Source organism: Urtica dioica, chromosome 9 (genome assembly GCF_054948205.1).
Source record: "Urtica dioica subsp. dioica isolate 48M chromosome 9, U.dioica_male_clone48M_v1_H2, whole genome shotgun sequence".
NCBI lineage: Eukaryota > Viridiplantae > Streptophyta > Magnoliopsida > Rosales > Urticaceae > Urtica > Urtica dioica.
Window position 1 is genome coordinate 30,339,452 of NC_142764.1, and position 16,388 is coordinate 30,355,839.

At 38.3% G+C, this 16,388-nt stretch overlaps 4 protein-coding genes across 7 annotated transcripts; 3 read left to right on the plus strand and 1 right to left on the minus strand.

Moving 5' to 3' along the window:
* The first annotated feature begins 1,450 nt into the window (after positions 1-1,450).
* PEX13 (peroxin 13) lies at positions 1,451-3,746 on the plus strand. Its single transcript, XM_089627186.1, has 5 exons — positions 1,451-1,642; positions 2,166-2,402; positions 2,491-2,843; positions 3,187-3,279; positions 3,370-3,746. Exons 1-5 carry the CDS (start codon positions 1,618-1,620, stop codon positions 3,553-3,555), a joined length of 894 nt encoding a protein of 297 aa, XP_089483312.1. The 5' UTR covers positions 1,451-1,617; the 3' UTR covers positions 3,556-3,746.
* Positions 3,747-3,882: 136 nt separating this feature from the next.
* On the plus strand, positions 3,883-6,539 carry LOC149386811 (chaperone protein dnaJ 10-like). The gene is made up of 9 exons (XM_089627185.1): positions 3,883-4,093; positions 4,503-4,646; positions 4,723-4,782; positions 4,857-4,939; positions 5,011-5,276; positions 5,363-5,700; positions 5,776-5,856; positions 5,941-6,063; positions 6,223-6,539. The coding sequence occupies exons 2-9, from the start codon at positions 4,560-4,562 to the stop codon at positions 6,310-6,312; spliced, it is 1,128 nt and encodes a 375-aa protein (XP_089483311.1). The 5' UTR covers positions 3,883-4,093; positions 4,503-4,559; the 3' UTR covers positions 6,313-6,539.
* An 860-nt stretch (positions 6,540-7,399) lies between these two features.
* On the minus strand, positions 7,400-10,906 carry LOC149386812 (GPI-anchored protein). 3 transcript variants are annotated; one of them, XM_089627182.1, is made up of 9 exons: positions 10,698-10,874; positions 10,521-10,562; positions 10,211-10,353; positions 8,762-9,619; positions 8,155-8,403; positions 8,040-8,054; positions 7,749-7,889; positions 7,623-7,670; positions 7,400-7,538 (listed from the first exon to the last, which is right to left on the minus strand). In XM_089627182.1, exons 3-9 carry the CDS (start codon positions 10,242-10,244, stop codon positions 7,456-7,458), a joined length of 1,428 nt encoding a protein of 475 aa, XP_089483308.1. In that variant the 5' UTR covers positions 10,245-10,353; positions 10,521-10,562; positions 10,698-10,874; the 3' UTR covers positions 7,400-7,455. The 3 variants fall into 3 exon arrangements, with proteins under 3 accessions (XP_089483308.1, XP_089483309.1, XP_089483310.1); XM_089627183.1 differs by lacking the exon at positions 10,521-10,562 and having other exon boundaries at positions 10,698-10,906; XM_089627184.1 differs by lacking the exon at positions 8,040-8,054 and having other exon boundaries at positions 10,698-10,876.
* Positions 10,907-12,571: 1,665 nt separating this feature from the next.
* Positions 12,572-15,832, plus strand: LOC149386813 (Ypt/Rab-GAP domain of gyp1p superfamily protein). Of its 2 annotated transcripts, none has more exons than XM_089627167.1 (10): positions 12,572-12,981; positions 13,355-13,499; positions 13,603-13,777; positions 13,863-13,933; positions 14,090-14,227; positions 14,307-14,398; positions 14,646-14,917; positions 15,027-15,112; positions 15,209-15,310; positions 15,397-15,832. In XM_089627167.1, exons 1-10 carry the CDS (start codon positions 12,869-12,871, stop codon positions 15,556-15,558), a joined length of 1,356 nt encoding a protein of 451 aa, XP_089483293.1. In that variant the 5' UTR covers positions 12,572-12,868; the 3' UTR covers positions 15,559-15,832. The 2 variants fall into 2 exon arrangements, with proteins under 2 accessions (XP_089483293.1, XP_089483292.1); XM_089627166.1 differs by having other exon boundaries at positions 12,574-12,981; positions 13,591-13,777.
* Positions 15,833-16,388: the final 556 nt, after the last annotated feature.

Consider the following 16,388-nt stretch of genomic DNA (forward strand, 5'->3'; position numbering starts at 1 on the left):
ATTTTTCAAATTAGAATACATAGTTTAATTAATTAACATACATTATTTTACTTTTAAAATCACTTACACTTGACCATCTTTAGGCTTAGATCAAAGTCTTATATTGTTGATACGGTTGATTCCAAACTAAGTCTAGGGTCTTACTCCTAAGTGCGACCATTTTCATTGGAGGCCTGAAACGGCCGTAAGTCAGGCCTCTCTTAAGTTCTTAACACGCATTTATGTTTTTTTTTTTTAATATAAAAAACTTTTAAATAAAGAAGCGAATGTATGAGACTAAGAAAACTATAGTCATACTGGCATTTAAAAATAGTACTAATAATTTAAGTTGAAAACTATAACTTTAATAGTTTTTAAACGAATCCTTTTTTCATGTAATAAAATGATAGAATATGATAGAAATTTGAAGAAATATAAAGGGTATTAATTTGCACAAATAGAAAGTAAAGGTATTATTTTGTAGAAACTTAAAGTATTAGAGCATTAATTTTGGTCAATTGCAAAATAAAAGTATTACTTTTCCAAAAAAAAAAAAAATAATAATAAAGGTATCTTTCATAATTTAGCCTTTTTGCCAACTTCTGTTGATGTCGATTTTTGGATCGACCAACAATCACAAATATTAAAATGCTAATATATGATATATATTTTATCGGGGCTCCAGAAGACGTCGTATAAGAAACTATTTAAAGATGAAAGATAATAATAAGAGGGAATTATAAATAATCTTTATTGATCACAAAAATGAATTACAGTAGGGGGAAGTGACGAAGTCTTATAGGCGAATTCGGCACTAAAAACAATAAACTGTTGATAATTTTGATAAATAAATTCTGAACTCGTGTCCGCAAATATACCTCTGATCCCCTATTTATAGACGAGGCAAGACTCCTTCGTTGAAGACACGTGTTGCCTGATCCGTTTCGCACTGTCGTGGCGCGATTTTCCTTTGACTGACCGATTCTTCTGGTCAGGATGACGTGGTCGAACTGGAAGGTGTGACTAGGTCGGGGCCGATCTGGAACATATCTGATCTTGGGCCGACTTGTCGAAGTCGAACTGGGCCCAAGACTGATATGCGGTCTGTCCTGCAAAAATGGTAATGAGCTTGGTCTGAATTGAAGCCCAATATGAGATAATATTTTTGAAAGTAGATTTTTAACCCCCACAACTTCTTCTTTAAATTTTTTTTTTTTTTTTTGCCAACTTCTCCTGAATTGCATTTATAGCTGTGCTTAAAGCCTTAAATTGAAACATCAGAAACTGCAAATAAATAAATACTCTTACCTACCAAAATCGAATATAATTAATTGTTAAAAAAAGTAAAATATCTCTCGAGAACGAACTTCATTCTTGGGTCGGGTAGCAGTATTCGGATCCAATCCAATTAGTTGCACAGCACAATCCCATACATAAAATAAAGATATATAAAATGGTTAAAAAGAAAATAAATTAAAAAAAGGAAAAGAGATAAACAATCACCGAGGAGAGTCGAATAAGACAAAATAAGCTCGCCGAGAAGAGGAGGAGAGAGAGAGAGAGAGAGAGCAATTCTAATCTCTCCTTCTTTCCTTCTGGTTTCATCATCATCATCATCATCAACGATCTCTGAATTTCATGGATTCGCAGTCTCAGCCTTCCGGTTCGTCTCCAAAACCCTTATCCCCTTGCTTTCTGTTTACAATTAATAGATTTTGTTGATCGTGTATTGGTTTGGGTCAACTCTGATGTTTGACCTCGTACGATTCCTGATAAGTTTGTGACTTTAATCCAAAATCGATTTTTTTTGGACGAATCCCTTTGCCGGAGCTGATTTCAGTTCTTCTTTAGACGGAAATTCTGGAATCTCTTTTTCTTAGTTTTAGTTATTTTCTTTAGCTAATGATTAATTAATCGACATAGGAAATCAGATAAATTGGATATACTCTTCACTTTGCTTCTACAAGCGTTGGACATGCAAATTGTTCCCGAAAACAAAATTAATATAAAATCAAGGAGCTGCTAATCCCTAGAATTTTCCTGTGTGTATGGATTGTGATTGTTTCTGAAGTCTGAATCCCAAGCTTAGTAGTGAGCTAGATTTCGGTTTCTCAAATTGGACTAGAATTATTAATATCTGTTGGATATTGAGAGAGTTAATTTTTTTTTTTTTTTTTTTTTTGCAGCAAGTGGGCCTCCGCCGAAACCATGGGAGCGAGCTGGAGCGTCCTCGTCGGGGCCCACGCCATTCAGGCCCGCATCGGGCGGTGCCACGAGCGATGTCGTCGAGGCTTCTGGGACCGCAAAACCCGGAGAAATCGTTACGACCACCAATCCTAATAATACCAACAACACTCTAGGCAGGCCCGTCCCCACGAGACCGTGGGAGCAGAGCTACGGCGCCGGAAACACCTACGGAGCAGGTAAATAGCTTGTTCTCGTTATCATTCATCAGTCTTGTGCTTGAAGATCGACATCTCGTTTCGATTGGGTGATGTGTTTGTTACACAGGAGGCGGGTATGGTTCGACGATGAACTACAATTCCGGGTACGGCGGTGCGGGAATGTACGGCGGTGCAAGCTCGTACGGAGGACTTTACGGCGGGTCGAGCATGTATGGGAACAGTATGTATAATAGAGGAGTCGGAGGCGGCTACGGTGGAGGCCTTTACGGGTCGTCCGGTTTATACGGCGGCGGCGGTGGAATGTACGGAAGCTCGATGGGTGGCTATGGAATGGGCGGTGGTATGGGAATGGGCGGTGGTATGGGAATGGGCGGACCTTTTGGTGGGCCCGAAGATCCCAACAATCCCTACGGAGCTCCTTCTGCCCCTCCCGGATTCTGGATTTCATTCCTCCGAGTGGTATGTATGTTCTTTGGATCGTATATACACGTACATATTTGATCGTGTAATTGTGGTAATTAGTAGGTAGTTAAAGGGGTTGATATAGAATGAATAGAATCGTGTTAGTCTATAGATAGTGGGAATTATAAAGAGGGAAGGCATTGAATGTTTGGTCTGGGAGAGCCAAGTGTGTCTCGAGCTTCACGAAAAGAAGAGTCTGAAGTAATTTTGTAAAAGCGAAATTCCATGTCCGATAGCTCATTGTTCGAAACAATACAAAGAATATCACGGGGCGTATCAGTGTCTCACGGAAATATTTAAATTGAAATATCTGATTATGGTGTGGTTGGTTGTGACACAGATGTCGGGTGTTGTGAATTTCTTCGGGCGGATTTCGATTCTGATCGACCAGAACACGCAAGCCTTTCACCTTTTCATGACTGCGATGCTCCAGGTAAATATGATTCCCTTGTTATTATTCTATTACTATTATGTTATGTTCGTTCCTTTTGTTTGATTGCCGGTTGGTTGAGTGTGGTTTCAGTTGTTTGATCGGTCGGGGATGTTATACGGAGAGCTGGCTCGGTTTGTGCTGAGGATATTAGGGATCAAAACAAAGCCGGGGATGGTTCGACCGCCACAGGGTGGTCCTCCCGGCGGGCCCCACAACCAGAACTTGATCGAGGCTCCCAAATCTGGTGCCTGGGACAACGTCTGGGGAAACGAATGAAACAGAGAAAAGGGATGTGAGAGTGTGAACGAGTTATTCAAATCTTCTTGTTGTACTATTATTTTGTTATTAGTCTTGTTTTGTGACTTTGGTCTGTGAACTTACGTTACCCACTTAAGAAAATAAAAAATGAAGTTGAATAGTGACCATGTCGTTTTTTAATTATACGGTACTATTATTTTTTAAGATTATTCAAAGTCTCCCCTATCCAATTCCAAGCATTTGAAGGCAGGCCAAGTTATGGTCAATTCACTATGAAGGTTTTAAACCAACGAAATCGGATTTAATTTGATAAAAAAAAAAGTAAAATTTCTCTCGAGAACGAACCTCACATTTAAGATCTTGTGTCGGGTCAAAATATTCGGATCCAATCCGATTCGACGACGCACAGCACAATCACATGCATAAAATAAAGAATATATGAGGAAAAATTAAAAAGAAAAAAAGGGAAAAGAGCTGGATATAAACAATCACCGAGTAGAGTCTAATCATCGTCAACGATCTCTGAATTCCATGGATTCCCAGTCTCAGCCTTCCGGTTCGTCTCCCAAACCCTAATCCCGATGCTTTGTGTTTACAATTAATAGATTTTGTTGATCGTGTATTTGTTTGGTCAATTTTGATGTTTGACTTCGTACGATTCCCTGTAAGTTTGTGACTTTTAAGCCAAAATCGATTATTTGGGTGAGTCACTTTGCTTGAGCTGATTTCAGTTCTTCTTTAATTTCTGGAACTTCTTTGTCTTAGGTTTCGTTATTTTCTTGGGTAATGATTAATTAATCGACATAGGGGATTTGGCTATCAAATAAATATTCTTCACTTTGCTTCTACGAGCGTTGGACACTAGTTTAAATTACAAATAATTATGGGCAAATATAGCGTATTGCGGGCTAGGCAATTAACGATTTTTCTTTTATACATAACAAAACGAAATTGGTTTTGATTAGATTAATGGAAAGGAAAGAGGAGTTGAGATTTGTTTGTGAAGAAGAATAAGAAGAAGAATGGTGAAGGAGACGGAATACTACGACGTTCTTGGAGTCACTCCCTCAGCTTCCGAGTCCGAAATCAAAAAAGCCTATTACATCAGGGTAAGACTATTTCCATTTCCTGTTATTCATTTTCCAATTGTTGGAGAGAGAGTTGACTCTGATTCCCAACCCTCAGGCACGCCAAGTCCACCCAGACAAAAACCCCAACGACCCTCTCGCTGCTCAGAATTTCCAGGTCAGTCTTCTCTCTCACCCCCATCACTCTCACTCTTGTTTCATCCCATCTACATCTCTCTCTCTCTCTCTCAGGTTCTGGGCGAGGCATATCAGGTTCTCAGCGATCCTTCCCAGCGCCAAGCCTATGACTCTCATGGAAAATCCGGAATCTCCGCGTGAGTTCCGAATCCCCCGATTTCTCGATTAAGTTAGTCATCGTGTTGATTTGATTTGGTGTGGTGTGCAGGGAAGCGATCATCGACCCGGCGGCGATCTTTGCGATGCTGTTTGGGAGCGAGCTGTTTGAGGAGTACATAGGACAGCTGGCGATGGCGTCCATGGCCTCCCTCGACATTGGCGACGAGCAGTGCGACGTCAAGAAGCTTCAGGAGAAGATGAAGAGCGTCCAGCGCGAGAGAGAGGAAAAGCTCGCCGACTCTCTCAAGGCTCGCCTCACCAGAGATGACATCGCTGCCGACGCCAGGGCCGAAGTCGAGAGGCTCTCCAATGCCGGTAATCAGAATCGTCTCTCTCTCTCTCTCAATTGACCATTTCTCTCTCTCTCTCTCTCTCTCTCATTTGACCGTCTGGGTCCGCAGCTTACGGGGTGGACATGTTGAGCACGATCGGGTACATATACTCACGGCAAGCGGCCAAGGAGCTGGGAAAGAAGGCGATATATTTGGGGGTTCCGTTCATAGCGGAGTGGTTTAGGAACAAAGGGCACTTTATAAAATCCCAAGTGACGGCGGCCACGGGAGCCATTGCCCTCATTCAGCTCCAGGAGGACCTCAAGAAGCAGCTCAACTCAGAGGGCAACTACACCGAGGAAGAGCTCGAAGAATACATGGAGTCCCACAAGAAGCTCATGATCGATTCTCTCTGGAAGCTCAACGTCGCCGACATCGAGGCCACTCTTTCCCGCGTTTGTCAAATGGTACTTGTCACACTCTCTCTCTCTCTCTCACTCTCTCTCTACACATGTCATGGACAATCAATGATTGAGATATAGGTTCTACAAGACGGCACGGCCAAGAAAGAGGAGCTGCGGGCACGGGCAAAGGGGCTGAAGACTCTTGGTAAAATCTTTCAGGTGCTTGCTGTGACTCTGCTTCTCACCGTGTAAAACCCGTGGTTTTGAATTGCACTCACTTCCAGTCATTCGCGTTCGTTTTAGGGGGCTAAAATGGGTAACGACAGTGAAACGATACCGAAAGCAGAGCAGCATAAACTGAATGGAAGTGGCGACAGCAGTGATGGAATCAACTCCAACATTCCTTTCGAGCCGCAGCCCATGCAGGTGCTTCTTCTTCTTCTTCTTCGTGATTGTTGTTTTGTATGCATACACATATATATATATATATATATATATATATATATATATGTATATATATATATATATATATATATATGTATAGTTTTGATGGATAGGAATGTGAATGTGAATGTGTTTTTGTAGAGCCCGTATGTTGTGGCCCCACAGGTTCCAGGCGAGTACAGCCTCCCGAGGCCAACAGCACCGCCCGGAGTCCACAGACACACAGATTAGAAACATGGTTGCTCTCTCTATTATTTCTCATTTCAGGTTTGGGCAAACATAGATACATAGCATGTCTCTTTTTACCATTCCTTGCTTTTATAAATAACATTGTTTTGGTTGCTCTATGTAAATACTCTACTTGTTCACTTCTGTTGTAAATTTTGTGCCCTTCACTTGGATATTATTTGTCACCCCTTGGTTTTAAAGTTTATATTCATGATCACTCTCTGCCGCTACTTATTACGAGTCCGGTCTTTATATTTTTTTTAACTATTAAGTGTACAACACGAAATCTCTCATACAAAAAGTATTGTTTTAAGTGTAGTTCTTTTTCTTCAACGAAAGAAGAAAATAATTAATTATAGATGTAATGAAACGATGGCATATAACTTGAAACAAATGAAACTTCATAGAAAAAGGTTTCCAAGTAGTCAAATAAACTCGATGGATCAACTAGACCGAAAAATTAAATCATTAGAATTTTTCCGATTACACATCGGAGCTTTGGGGGTTGAGAATTTTTAGAAGTGAGGACATTTTTGTAACTATTGTGTATTAATTAAGTGTGATGAGCTATTTCTTTAGGGAAATGATTGTTGGCACGGGCCACGATTACCAAACGATCCACGTGATAAAGAGACACGTGGCGTTGTCTGAGTGGATCGTTTGGTAATCGTGCCCGTGCCAAATAACATTCCTCATTTCTTTAATAAATATAAACTTGGGCTAGTTTTTTTAAAAATGGTGATTATTGGGCTAACTACCTCTTAATAGAATCACTATGCTAACTTAAGGTTTCAATATGGCTATATAACTATGGAATCCTTTTTGTTTTAATTAAATTAAGAAGCAAAAATAAAACTAATATATAATTTTTTGAACAACTTTAAATGATATACTAAATACACTGGTTTTTGGGTTGTCGCATGTTTACAAGTTTCTGGGTTGATTATCACGAGTGGCGTTTTATTTTTTGGGAATAAACTAATTTGAAATTGAATGGGACTTCTTGAAGTTTGTGAATGCAAGGTAAGATGATCTAAAGAAAAGAAAGAAAAAAAAAAGGAACAGCTATACAAGAGGAGAGAAAAAGAGGGGTAGCAAAAAATATACAAAGCAAAATCCATGAGCTAAAATGGTATTACACATATCTCATTTGGGGTAGAAAAGCGCAGCAGTGACCATAAATAATGAAAAAATTGGTACCACTAACTCCACCCCATCACTACCACCGCCTGCAATTTGTGAGCAATAATCCCTAATTAAATTGATTCCATCTTTAATTAAATTCCATGATCAAATTGAAGACACAGACGCACCAGTGTTTCTAAAAGTCTCCGATGTTGGTAGTGCAGGCAAGGACATCTCTGCAAAAGTTGACATGTAATTAAAGTGGAAATCATGTTTGCAATTGAAACATACAGAGGATTAGTGTGAAAAGTTACCGGGTGCACAAAGGGAAATCGATGAGATTGATGAGGAAGAAGGCCAAGGCGCTTCCACATTGTCGCTCCAATCGCACGTGAAACTGATTCCCGTCACGTTATCCACTCTCACATCCGTCGGCTGGCTCGGAAGCAGACAACCTATACACACACACACACAACACATTATACCCAAATCTTCTTTCTTCAATATCCCAAAAAGCTCTCTCTTTCGCTATTCAATTTTATTATCAGACCAGCATATCATTGTACAAAGTAAAAATGCTGTTGAGAGAGGAAATCAAATAATACCTTGTTGTCCATATGCTGCTCCCAGTACCCACCAGATGGATAGATAAAAATTAATTCAGCAAAGAGTAGGCAGATGGGAAATGTAAATCCACTTATGAATGTGTAGCAGAATTACCTTGGAGGCTAAAATCTTTCAAGTCAACGTTGCAGAGCTCGAACACATTACTTGTGATCCCTCCTTTTCGTAGCATGGACCCAAACACCGTTGCGCATATTATAGCCTGCCTATTTGTGATCAGCATTTGCTTTTGAATCCCCGCAATGTATGAACTCAAGGACTCGCAGCAAGGGTTCGGAAATGCGTTTGGGTCATTTTGGCACGCTTTGATTACTTCTGTGGGCTGCTTGAACTCCAACGGACAAACTGTGCATGTAAATATATTGAACATAAGCACTGAACATCCGGCATTATAATATTTGGAAATGTGATTTACTCCAACCCCCTTAAATATTTATGTTAAACTTGATATTCATGAATTATGTTTTTTTTTTTATACAACATTAATATTCTCTCCAATCCTCTGCATGTACCACTATCATTTGTAAAAAATACCATTCTTTCTTCACAAACAGAAGTTAAACGCAGAAGGAACATACATAATCTACCCCTTTTTCTATATAACAATGTCGTTTCATTTAAATATTTCAAATATCACTAGATAGTAACTAAAAAATATAATAAAAAGAGAACATAAGACCGCAAAATACTTTTTTCCACGTACCTTTGTTAACTTTGCACGAAGACAATAGCCGAAACGCTTCGTTCGCCTTGAGCATAGAGAGTTTACTCGAAAGATATGCAAAAACCACGCCTTTACAATCACCAAGAATATCTAGATTATTAAACTCTCCCGCGACATTCTTATTATCGTTGATCGTAAATTGCGATCCTGAGATCTGAAGAGCGGCTTCCATAACCGCAGGCTGACAAACCGGTCTGCAACACTCTTTAAGAGCGTCCACGCTGCTACACGCCTCGATTAACTTGCTCGTATTCACTATTTTTTCGAATGTAAGCGAGTCCTTTACCGGGCAAGTCCCGCCCGTGAGATTTGATGGCTTCACGGAACAGAGCGCGGAGATTGAATTGTTTGCGCCTCGGCTTTCTAATATACTAATGATATCTTGGAAACAGTAATTAGCGCTCGAGTTTTTGAAAACCAGCTTCTTAGAGGAGATGCCGTGGAAACCCTGGAAGATGTGGACTAAGCTGTTAAGTTGGGGACAACATATCACATTTCCCACTAGTCCTGCCAAGGGTTGAGAACAATCGGAGGCTGTTCTGTCCAAGACGGTCGACATGGCTGAAAAATTAAGAGAGCATCTTCCGGTCAAGACGGGTTCGTATCTGGTCGGAAAAGTCGGGTACATCGGAGGCAAAGGCTCGTCCGGGAAAGGGTGATGTGGAAGAACAGCTGGCGAGATTTCAATTGGGTCGAAGAATCCACTGATGGGTTGTTTGGCCGGCACCGACTTTGAAGAAACGTGTGTGTCCTCAATCCGCGTCTGCAACGACACTGCAGCGTCTCGGAAACTGGATAACCATATGAAGAATAACAATAACCAATGGTGGAACGAACCTGCAAAGATTAGCACTTTCACTATATAAATATCTCGACTTTAGATCCCCAAAGCAAATAAAACGATACATAGAACATTATTATGCTTAGAGCAAGTCTTGTACAAAAAAAAAAACCATGTTTCTTGGGCCCATCAGCTTTTGGTCCGGGGAAGCATTCAAGCATATGAATTCATTGTAAAAACCCTTAAGTTCCATGATTATACATAATGTTTTTTGGAGCAATCTGAAGTTCACAACATAATTCTTAACACTACTTCATACCAAGTAATATTATAGTACAAGTTTTGGTATGAACTACGTTTTTTTACGTACCGAAGTTCAGTGGGGGCTTCTAAATAATCTGTTCATGCCTTCACATGAAGCAATTTGGAATGAAAATTAATGATCATGCCGCGAGCGTCAACGCAGCGAGATTAATTATAACTTTAGTGTGTGTTTTGTGAGCTCGGTATTTGTTATGTTTGCTCATACAACCCAACATTATATATTTGTAGTAATTTAGCCCTCCGTGAAGCAAATTCCTGGCTTCCTCACTGATTATAGAATTCTCTAAATACTCTCTGGGTATAAATAAAGGTTAAGAAGTTACCTTTGAAGTGCATAGACGTGTGATAGCATTCCATAACTGTGCTAACCTTCTGGTACCATCGAGATCTTACCCCAACCCAGTGACCTCAACGGTATTATTTTACGCCCAAGCGTCGATGCCTATCACACCTTCACGTTTCAGGCCTATAGTCAAGAATGAAATGTTAATAACGTCAAACTGTAAAGTAAAAGCTTGTTATGGATTAAAGAGTAGCTCAAATTGATCGTTGGCAAGCATAAACTCGTTTGCAATGAATCCGAGAGAACTTAGAAACAACACGCATTAGCTTGTTCAGATCGAGTAATTGAACCTGAATCTTTTACTCTCTTACTTTAAAATCTGAACCTCGAAGCTGAAAATGGAAAATCGCTCCAAATATAGTAAGAAATGAAGACAAAAAAAAGAGAGAGATTCAGGTTTCTACCAAAAAAAAAAAAAAAAAAAACTGGAGAGTTTGCGAGCAAACAGACGGAATGTATCTACGTACCTGAAGACATGGAAGCCATCGGACATGGAAACCAGGGAAAGGTGAGATTGAGAAAACCCTAAATCGGTGAGTTGGTAAGAGAGTGACTCAAGTGAGAAAGAGGAGGAAGAAGGTTGTTTGTTTGTTGTTGTTGGAATCCGAGACGAAAACGGTGGACTCTTTTTTATTTTTTTTATTTTATTTTGTTTTGGGGTAATAATAATAATGAGTGTTTAGAAAAACCAACACAAAGAAAGCACAGGTGGATAAAGTGGACGACAGACAGAGGAGCCTAACTTTACCCAATTGACCCCTGTTTTTCCTTTTATTTTCAATTATTATATACTGAAACGAATTGTTTGCTTCTGTGGACAATATTAGAAGGGACGACCCGGTTCCACTCTAAACGCTGTCGTTTTGTCAAATGTTTTTTTTACGCCAAAAACAATGATTACAAAAAAAAATAACCCGCAAGTGTTATTTTTTATTTTTTTTATTAATGAGACTCAAAATGTCTTTAGGGAAATGTTACACACTAAAATTTATGGTGAGAAAAACATTGAACTGTAAAAATTGATATAAGATTAAAAGTTATCTAATTGATTATATAGGAGAATTAGACATATAAATTAATTGATATAATACACACACATGCTGCATAATATATGAGAGTAAGACACGAGTAATGCTATATTTTTAATATATTTTATTTTGATTAGAAAATTAGTATATTTATATTTTGCTTGGTTATAAAATTAGTATATAATTTTTGCTTGGTTAGACATGAATACTTTGGTATACTTTTAATTATAAAAGGGTAACTAGTAAGTTAATTCAAACAATTCCTTCTAATTATAAATAGTTTTTAGGAGTTGTTTCATTTTTTTTTTTCTGAGATTATTTAATTGTTTTTGTCCTGAGTTTCTTTGGTTTATCGCGATCAGCTTATCCTTTATATTATTATCCTATTTAGCTTTTTTCTTCTTAATCCAAAATTTCATTTTTGGTTTCACAATTAGATTTGTTTGCTAGTCAAAGAAAGAATGATGCATCAAAATTCAAAAGCACATGTATTATATAATATATAGAGAGATTAGCTTATCATATCTAATTACGTGGAGATGTTGAAGGATCCAATGAACTTTTGCTGCCATTTTTTTTTTCTTCCTGTCTTTCATAATTGACTTACTTGTTTTTTTGGCGTCTTTGATTAGTCATATAAAAAAAAGGGAAATGGATTGAATTGTCCCATTTTTTTTTTAGCAGTAGACATCTATGCTCTTTTTTCTTTTTGTTTCCAAATCTATGTCTTATTTTAGTGTAAAATTTTATGTAAAAATAGAGCATTTTTAAGAGAAAAAAAATGAAATGAGTATAGACCAATCTCAAAATAAGGGTAATAAATACACTTTTTGCAAAAAAAGAAAAAGAGAAACGGAGAAATGTCTCATTTTTTAAAGTCTGTTTTTAAATCAATGCTCCTTTTTCCAGTGTAAAATTTGATGTAAATATAGGGTATCTTTATGATAAAAATTTGAAAAGATATAAAAAATTTTATTCTCAAAATAAGAACAAGTAGTATTATTCGATATTAATTGTCATTAATTTTAAAATGAAATACTTTTTATGCGTATTTTATAATTTTATGGTGGTAATAACTTATATTTATATTAATTTTATAATAAAAGGGCATTAATTTGCTAAAAAAAAAAACATAAATATGGGCCTATGGCTGAAAAATGGAACCTTGTCCAAATCCCTTTTTTTTTTTTTTTTTTTTTTTTTGAAATTTTATTTTCAACTCATTATTAACCTCTTCTTTACCCTTTATTTATGTTATGAACTTGTATAAGAAATTATGTTGAAAACTGAAAAACATTTGATACTTTGATCATGGTGGACTCGTTATACAATCTGAAGATGACGGATGAAAACACCACAATAATTAAATTGTTCGACAGAAAATAGAAAACGAAAGGCAAAATTTAAAAGAGAAAGGAAATAATATCAACGACATGCGTCGTTTCCGATTTAAAGTATACGACACAACCTTTTTTTTAACCTTCCTTTCCCAGGCTCCACTTTCCTCTTATAATTTCTCTCAGAAAAACGAAGAAAAAATGAAGTGTGAAAAAAGGGAAGAGCTTAAGTGAGAAGAAGAAGAAGAAGAACATGGTATTTGGAGAGCAACGATGAAGAACAACAATAATAACCACAGCTTCAAAGAAGAAGATCAACCCGCTAAAGAGACCGCCGTTTCGACCATCGATTCCAGATTCAACCAAACCCTCCGAAATGTCCAAGGGTAACTTTCACATTCCCCAGATTTGATTGCCTTTTTCATTCACATTCCTCGGTTTCTGATTCCAAACTTCGCCTATAATTCACGGCTTCTGATCTGAGCAATTCTTGGATTTCGTCGTCAAATCTTATTCGGATTTTCCTGCTTTTGGCTGATTCCATGTCGAAACGAAACAAACAAGAGAAACATTGTGTTTGAACGATCTATGCATCCACGGCAGATTAGGACACGAGAGTATGAATCAAGTTTTGAGTGCGATCGTCGTTCTATCATGAAATCGCAAGAATTTCAATCACTTACCAGACATAGTGATTTATGACGAAAGCTATATATTCCGAGCTTCTTCTTTTACAATCTGCGAAATTATATGTGATAGGTTGCTCAAAGGCCGGTCGATTCCCGGGAAAGTGTTGCTAACAAGAAGAACCGATCCACTGGGCGATCCGAGCTTAAACTCTCCGAGCTATCAGAGAAGCTTCTCGTCCAACGATGCCGAGACTAGCGATCACTCTGATAAGGCTGTAAGTAGTTCATCTTCGTCGATAAAATTCTGTAAGATGTCATGATTAGATTGGTGGTAAACTAAAGTGGTAATTTTGGTTCCCTTGTTAGGACCAAGAACAGAGTGCGATCAAGCCTAGTAGCAACTCCAGTACAAATAAGTCAAAATCGAAAAACTCTTTGCCGATCGATAATGTGTCCAAAGAAGCTCAAAAGTCCACCATGGGGGCTAGAGCAACTGACACTGCAAGGCTCGCAAAGTTCTCCAAGACGCTCACTGACACAACAGTCATATTAGGTATCGTTTCATTGAATTCAACAGTCTAAGTTTTAAGGGACTCGTATGTTATGCTATTTTGAGTATAATATTTTGATTTGTGTAGAGAAGTTGCGTGAGTTGGCTTGGAGTGGCGTACCGCCTTATATGCGCCCAAATGTGTGGAGACTTCTTTTGGTAAGCCCATCTAATGAAAGGGCTTTTGTTTGTGCTTTAAACCCGAGTTTCCCCTTCTTCTTCTTCTTCTTTTTTTCTTTTTTTTTTTCTTTTTTTTTTTTAAGTTGCAAATATTATTGGTTGGTTGGTTGAAATTTAAGAATGAGCTGACAACAGGGATATGCATCACCTAATTCAGATCGAAGGGAGGGAGTTCTGAGAAGGAAGCGCGTTGAGTATCTCGACTCTGTCTCTCAGTATTACGACATTCCTGACACCGAGCGTTCCGACGACGAGATTAACATGCTCCGACAGGTCTCTTCTTCTAATCGTATTTTGATGATTTGTGATTTTGTCTCTTGTTCTTAACGAGTTTTTGTTTTTCCCATTTCAGATTGCTGTCGATTGTCCGAGAACCGTACCCGATGTCACTTTCTTTCAAGAGGCGCAAGTTCAGAAATCCTTGGAGCGTGTCCTTTATACGTGGTTAGCTTACGAGAACCCGTAAAATTGCTCTCTCGAGTCTTAAGATCATTAGTCATGTTATTTGAATGTATCAAGGCTTCCTCTGATTGCCGTGCTTCACAACATTTACGCTGATCAATTTATCGACTTAAAAGAAGTTCTTGAGTGTTAGATAGACCGAAAGTAGCACCAACACCATTGAATAGTTACTCTCTTTTTGTCCGTTTAAAAAGCTGTTATGGTATGTGTTTTTTCTTGTTCATTTCAGGGCTATTCGGCATCCTGCAAGTGGATATGTTCAGGGAATAAACGATCTCGTTACGCCTTTTCTAGTTGTTTTCTTGTCAGAGCACATGAGCGGAGGTGTGGAAAAATGGGTGATCTCGGATCTTCCTCTAGAGAAAATAACCGACATAGAAGCTGATTGTTATTGGTGCCTATCAAAATTGCTTGACGGTATGCAAGACCATTACACCTTTGCTCAGCCTGGAATCCAAAGGCTCGTGTTTAAGCTCAAGGAACTGGTCCGCCGCATAGACGGTATTCCTTTTTTTTCCCCTTCTTTTTTCTGTACCCCTTTACTATTCGCACTAAGGAATTCAATTTACGTTACCGATCCTGATCTGATTTTTCCATGTAAACGTGCTAGAGCCTGTTTCTAGGCATATCGAAGAACAAGGCCTGGATTTTCTTCAGTTTGCTTTTCGCTGGTTTAACTGTCTCTTAATACGCGAGGTTCGCTTCTCCGACTAACCGATTTTGTTTTATAAGGAAATACCCGGCCCTAATATAATTTGTAAGCTAATTCCTAAAAACAATTGTCTGTTTCAGATTCCGTTTCATCTTGTTACTCGATTGTGGGACACCTATCTTGCGGAAGGAGATGCGTTGCCCGATTTCCTTGTATACATATTTGCCAGTTTTCTTTTAACGGTGAGATCTGAAGTCATTTTGGTATTGAAGCATATTCAAGTTTTCTTGATTACACTACATTCACATTGTTGCGTCTTGTTATTTAGTGGTCAGAAGAGATTCAGAAGCTAGATTTTCAGGAGTTGGTGATGTTCCTTCAACATCTTCCGACGCAAAACTGGGCCGACCAAGAACTCGAGACGGTCCTATCCCGAGCTTACATGTGGCACTCCATGTTCAACAGCTCTCCTAGCCATTTAGCTAACTGAACCACGAGCAAGATTCAATCTTTATATCCCAAATCTGTTGTCAAATCGTGGGGTTTTCATTTATTTATTAATATTATAATTCTCCGCTGGTTATGTCATATTTCCGGGTTCAAAGTTCTGGACTTTGTATATTTGACCCAACCCACCAATGTTACTCATGTTGATTTTGTAATTTAAATTTTTTGGAGTTAGTTGTAAAATTAATACTACTCATGTACTTGTATGCGATTTTTCTGTAGATTCTACCATAAATTCGAGTGGATTTGAAGAAAAAGAAGAAGAGAAGTTACTATATACAAACTGCTTTGCCATGAATCACTATAATGATCCATGATTGTGGAAAGTCTATCATTTGGAATTCGCTTTGTCAAGCCAATGTTTCTTTTTTGTTCCCATTTAGTTTCAGTAAAAGATCAACCTAGGAGTAAGTAGTAACTATGTAACTTGAATATCATGGTAAATACTTTATCTTAAGTCTAGGCCTGGTGAACAATAAATGCTATATTCAGTAGACTTGAAGAACACTGGAATACCTCGTATATTATGGTGTTTTCAAATTAAAATCTATGCAAGAATTTTAAGAGGAGAAGAATATATTATAGCGTATTGTTGATCATAGGAGTGATTTCACCGGATCTTGGATGAGCCCTCGAGTGATGTAATAGTTAGGGAACAACAAATCATCGTCTTTTTCTTCTTGTGGAGGCGGTCCAACGCTGCTGAGAGAAACCACGAAGCTGTGATGATGATATTCTTGAGGCTCATCTTCAACGGGATTTCGGCGATCATTGTCTTGTGACGTCACTTCTTGTTGTTGTTGCAGCGACAAT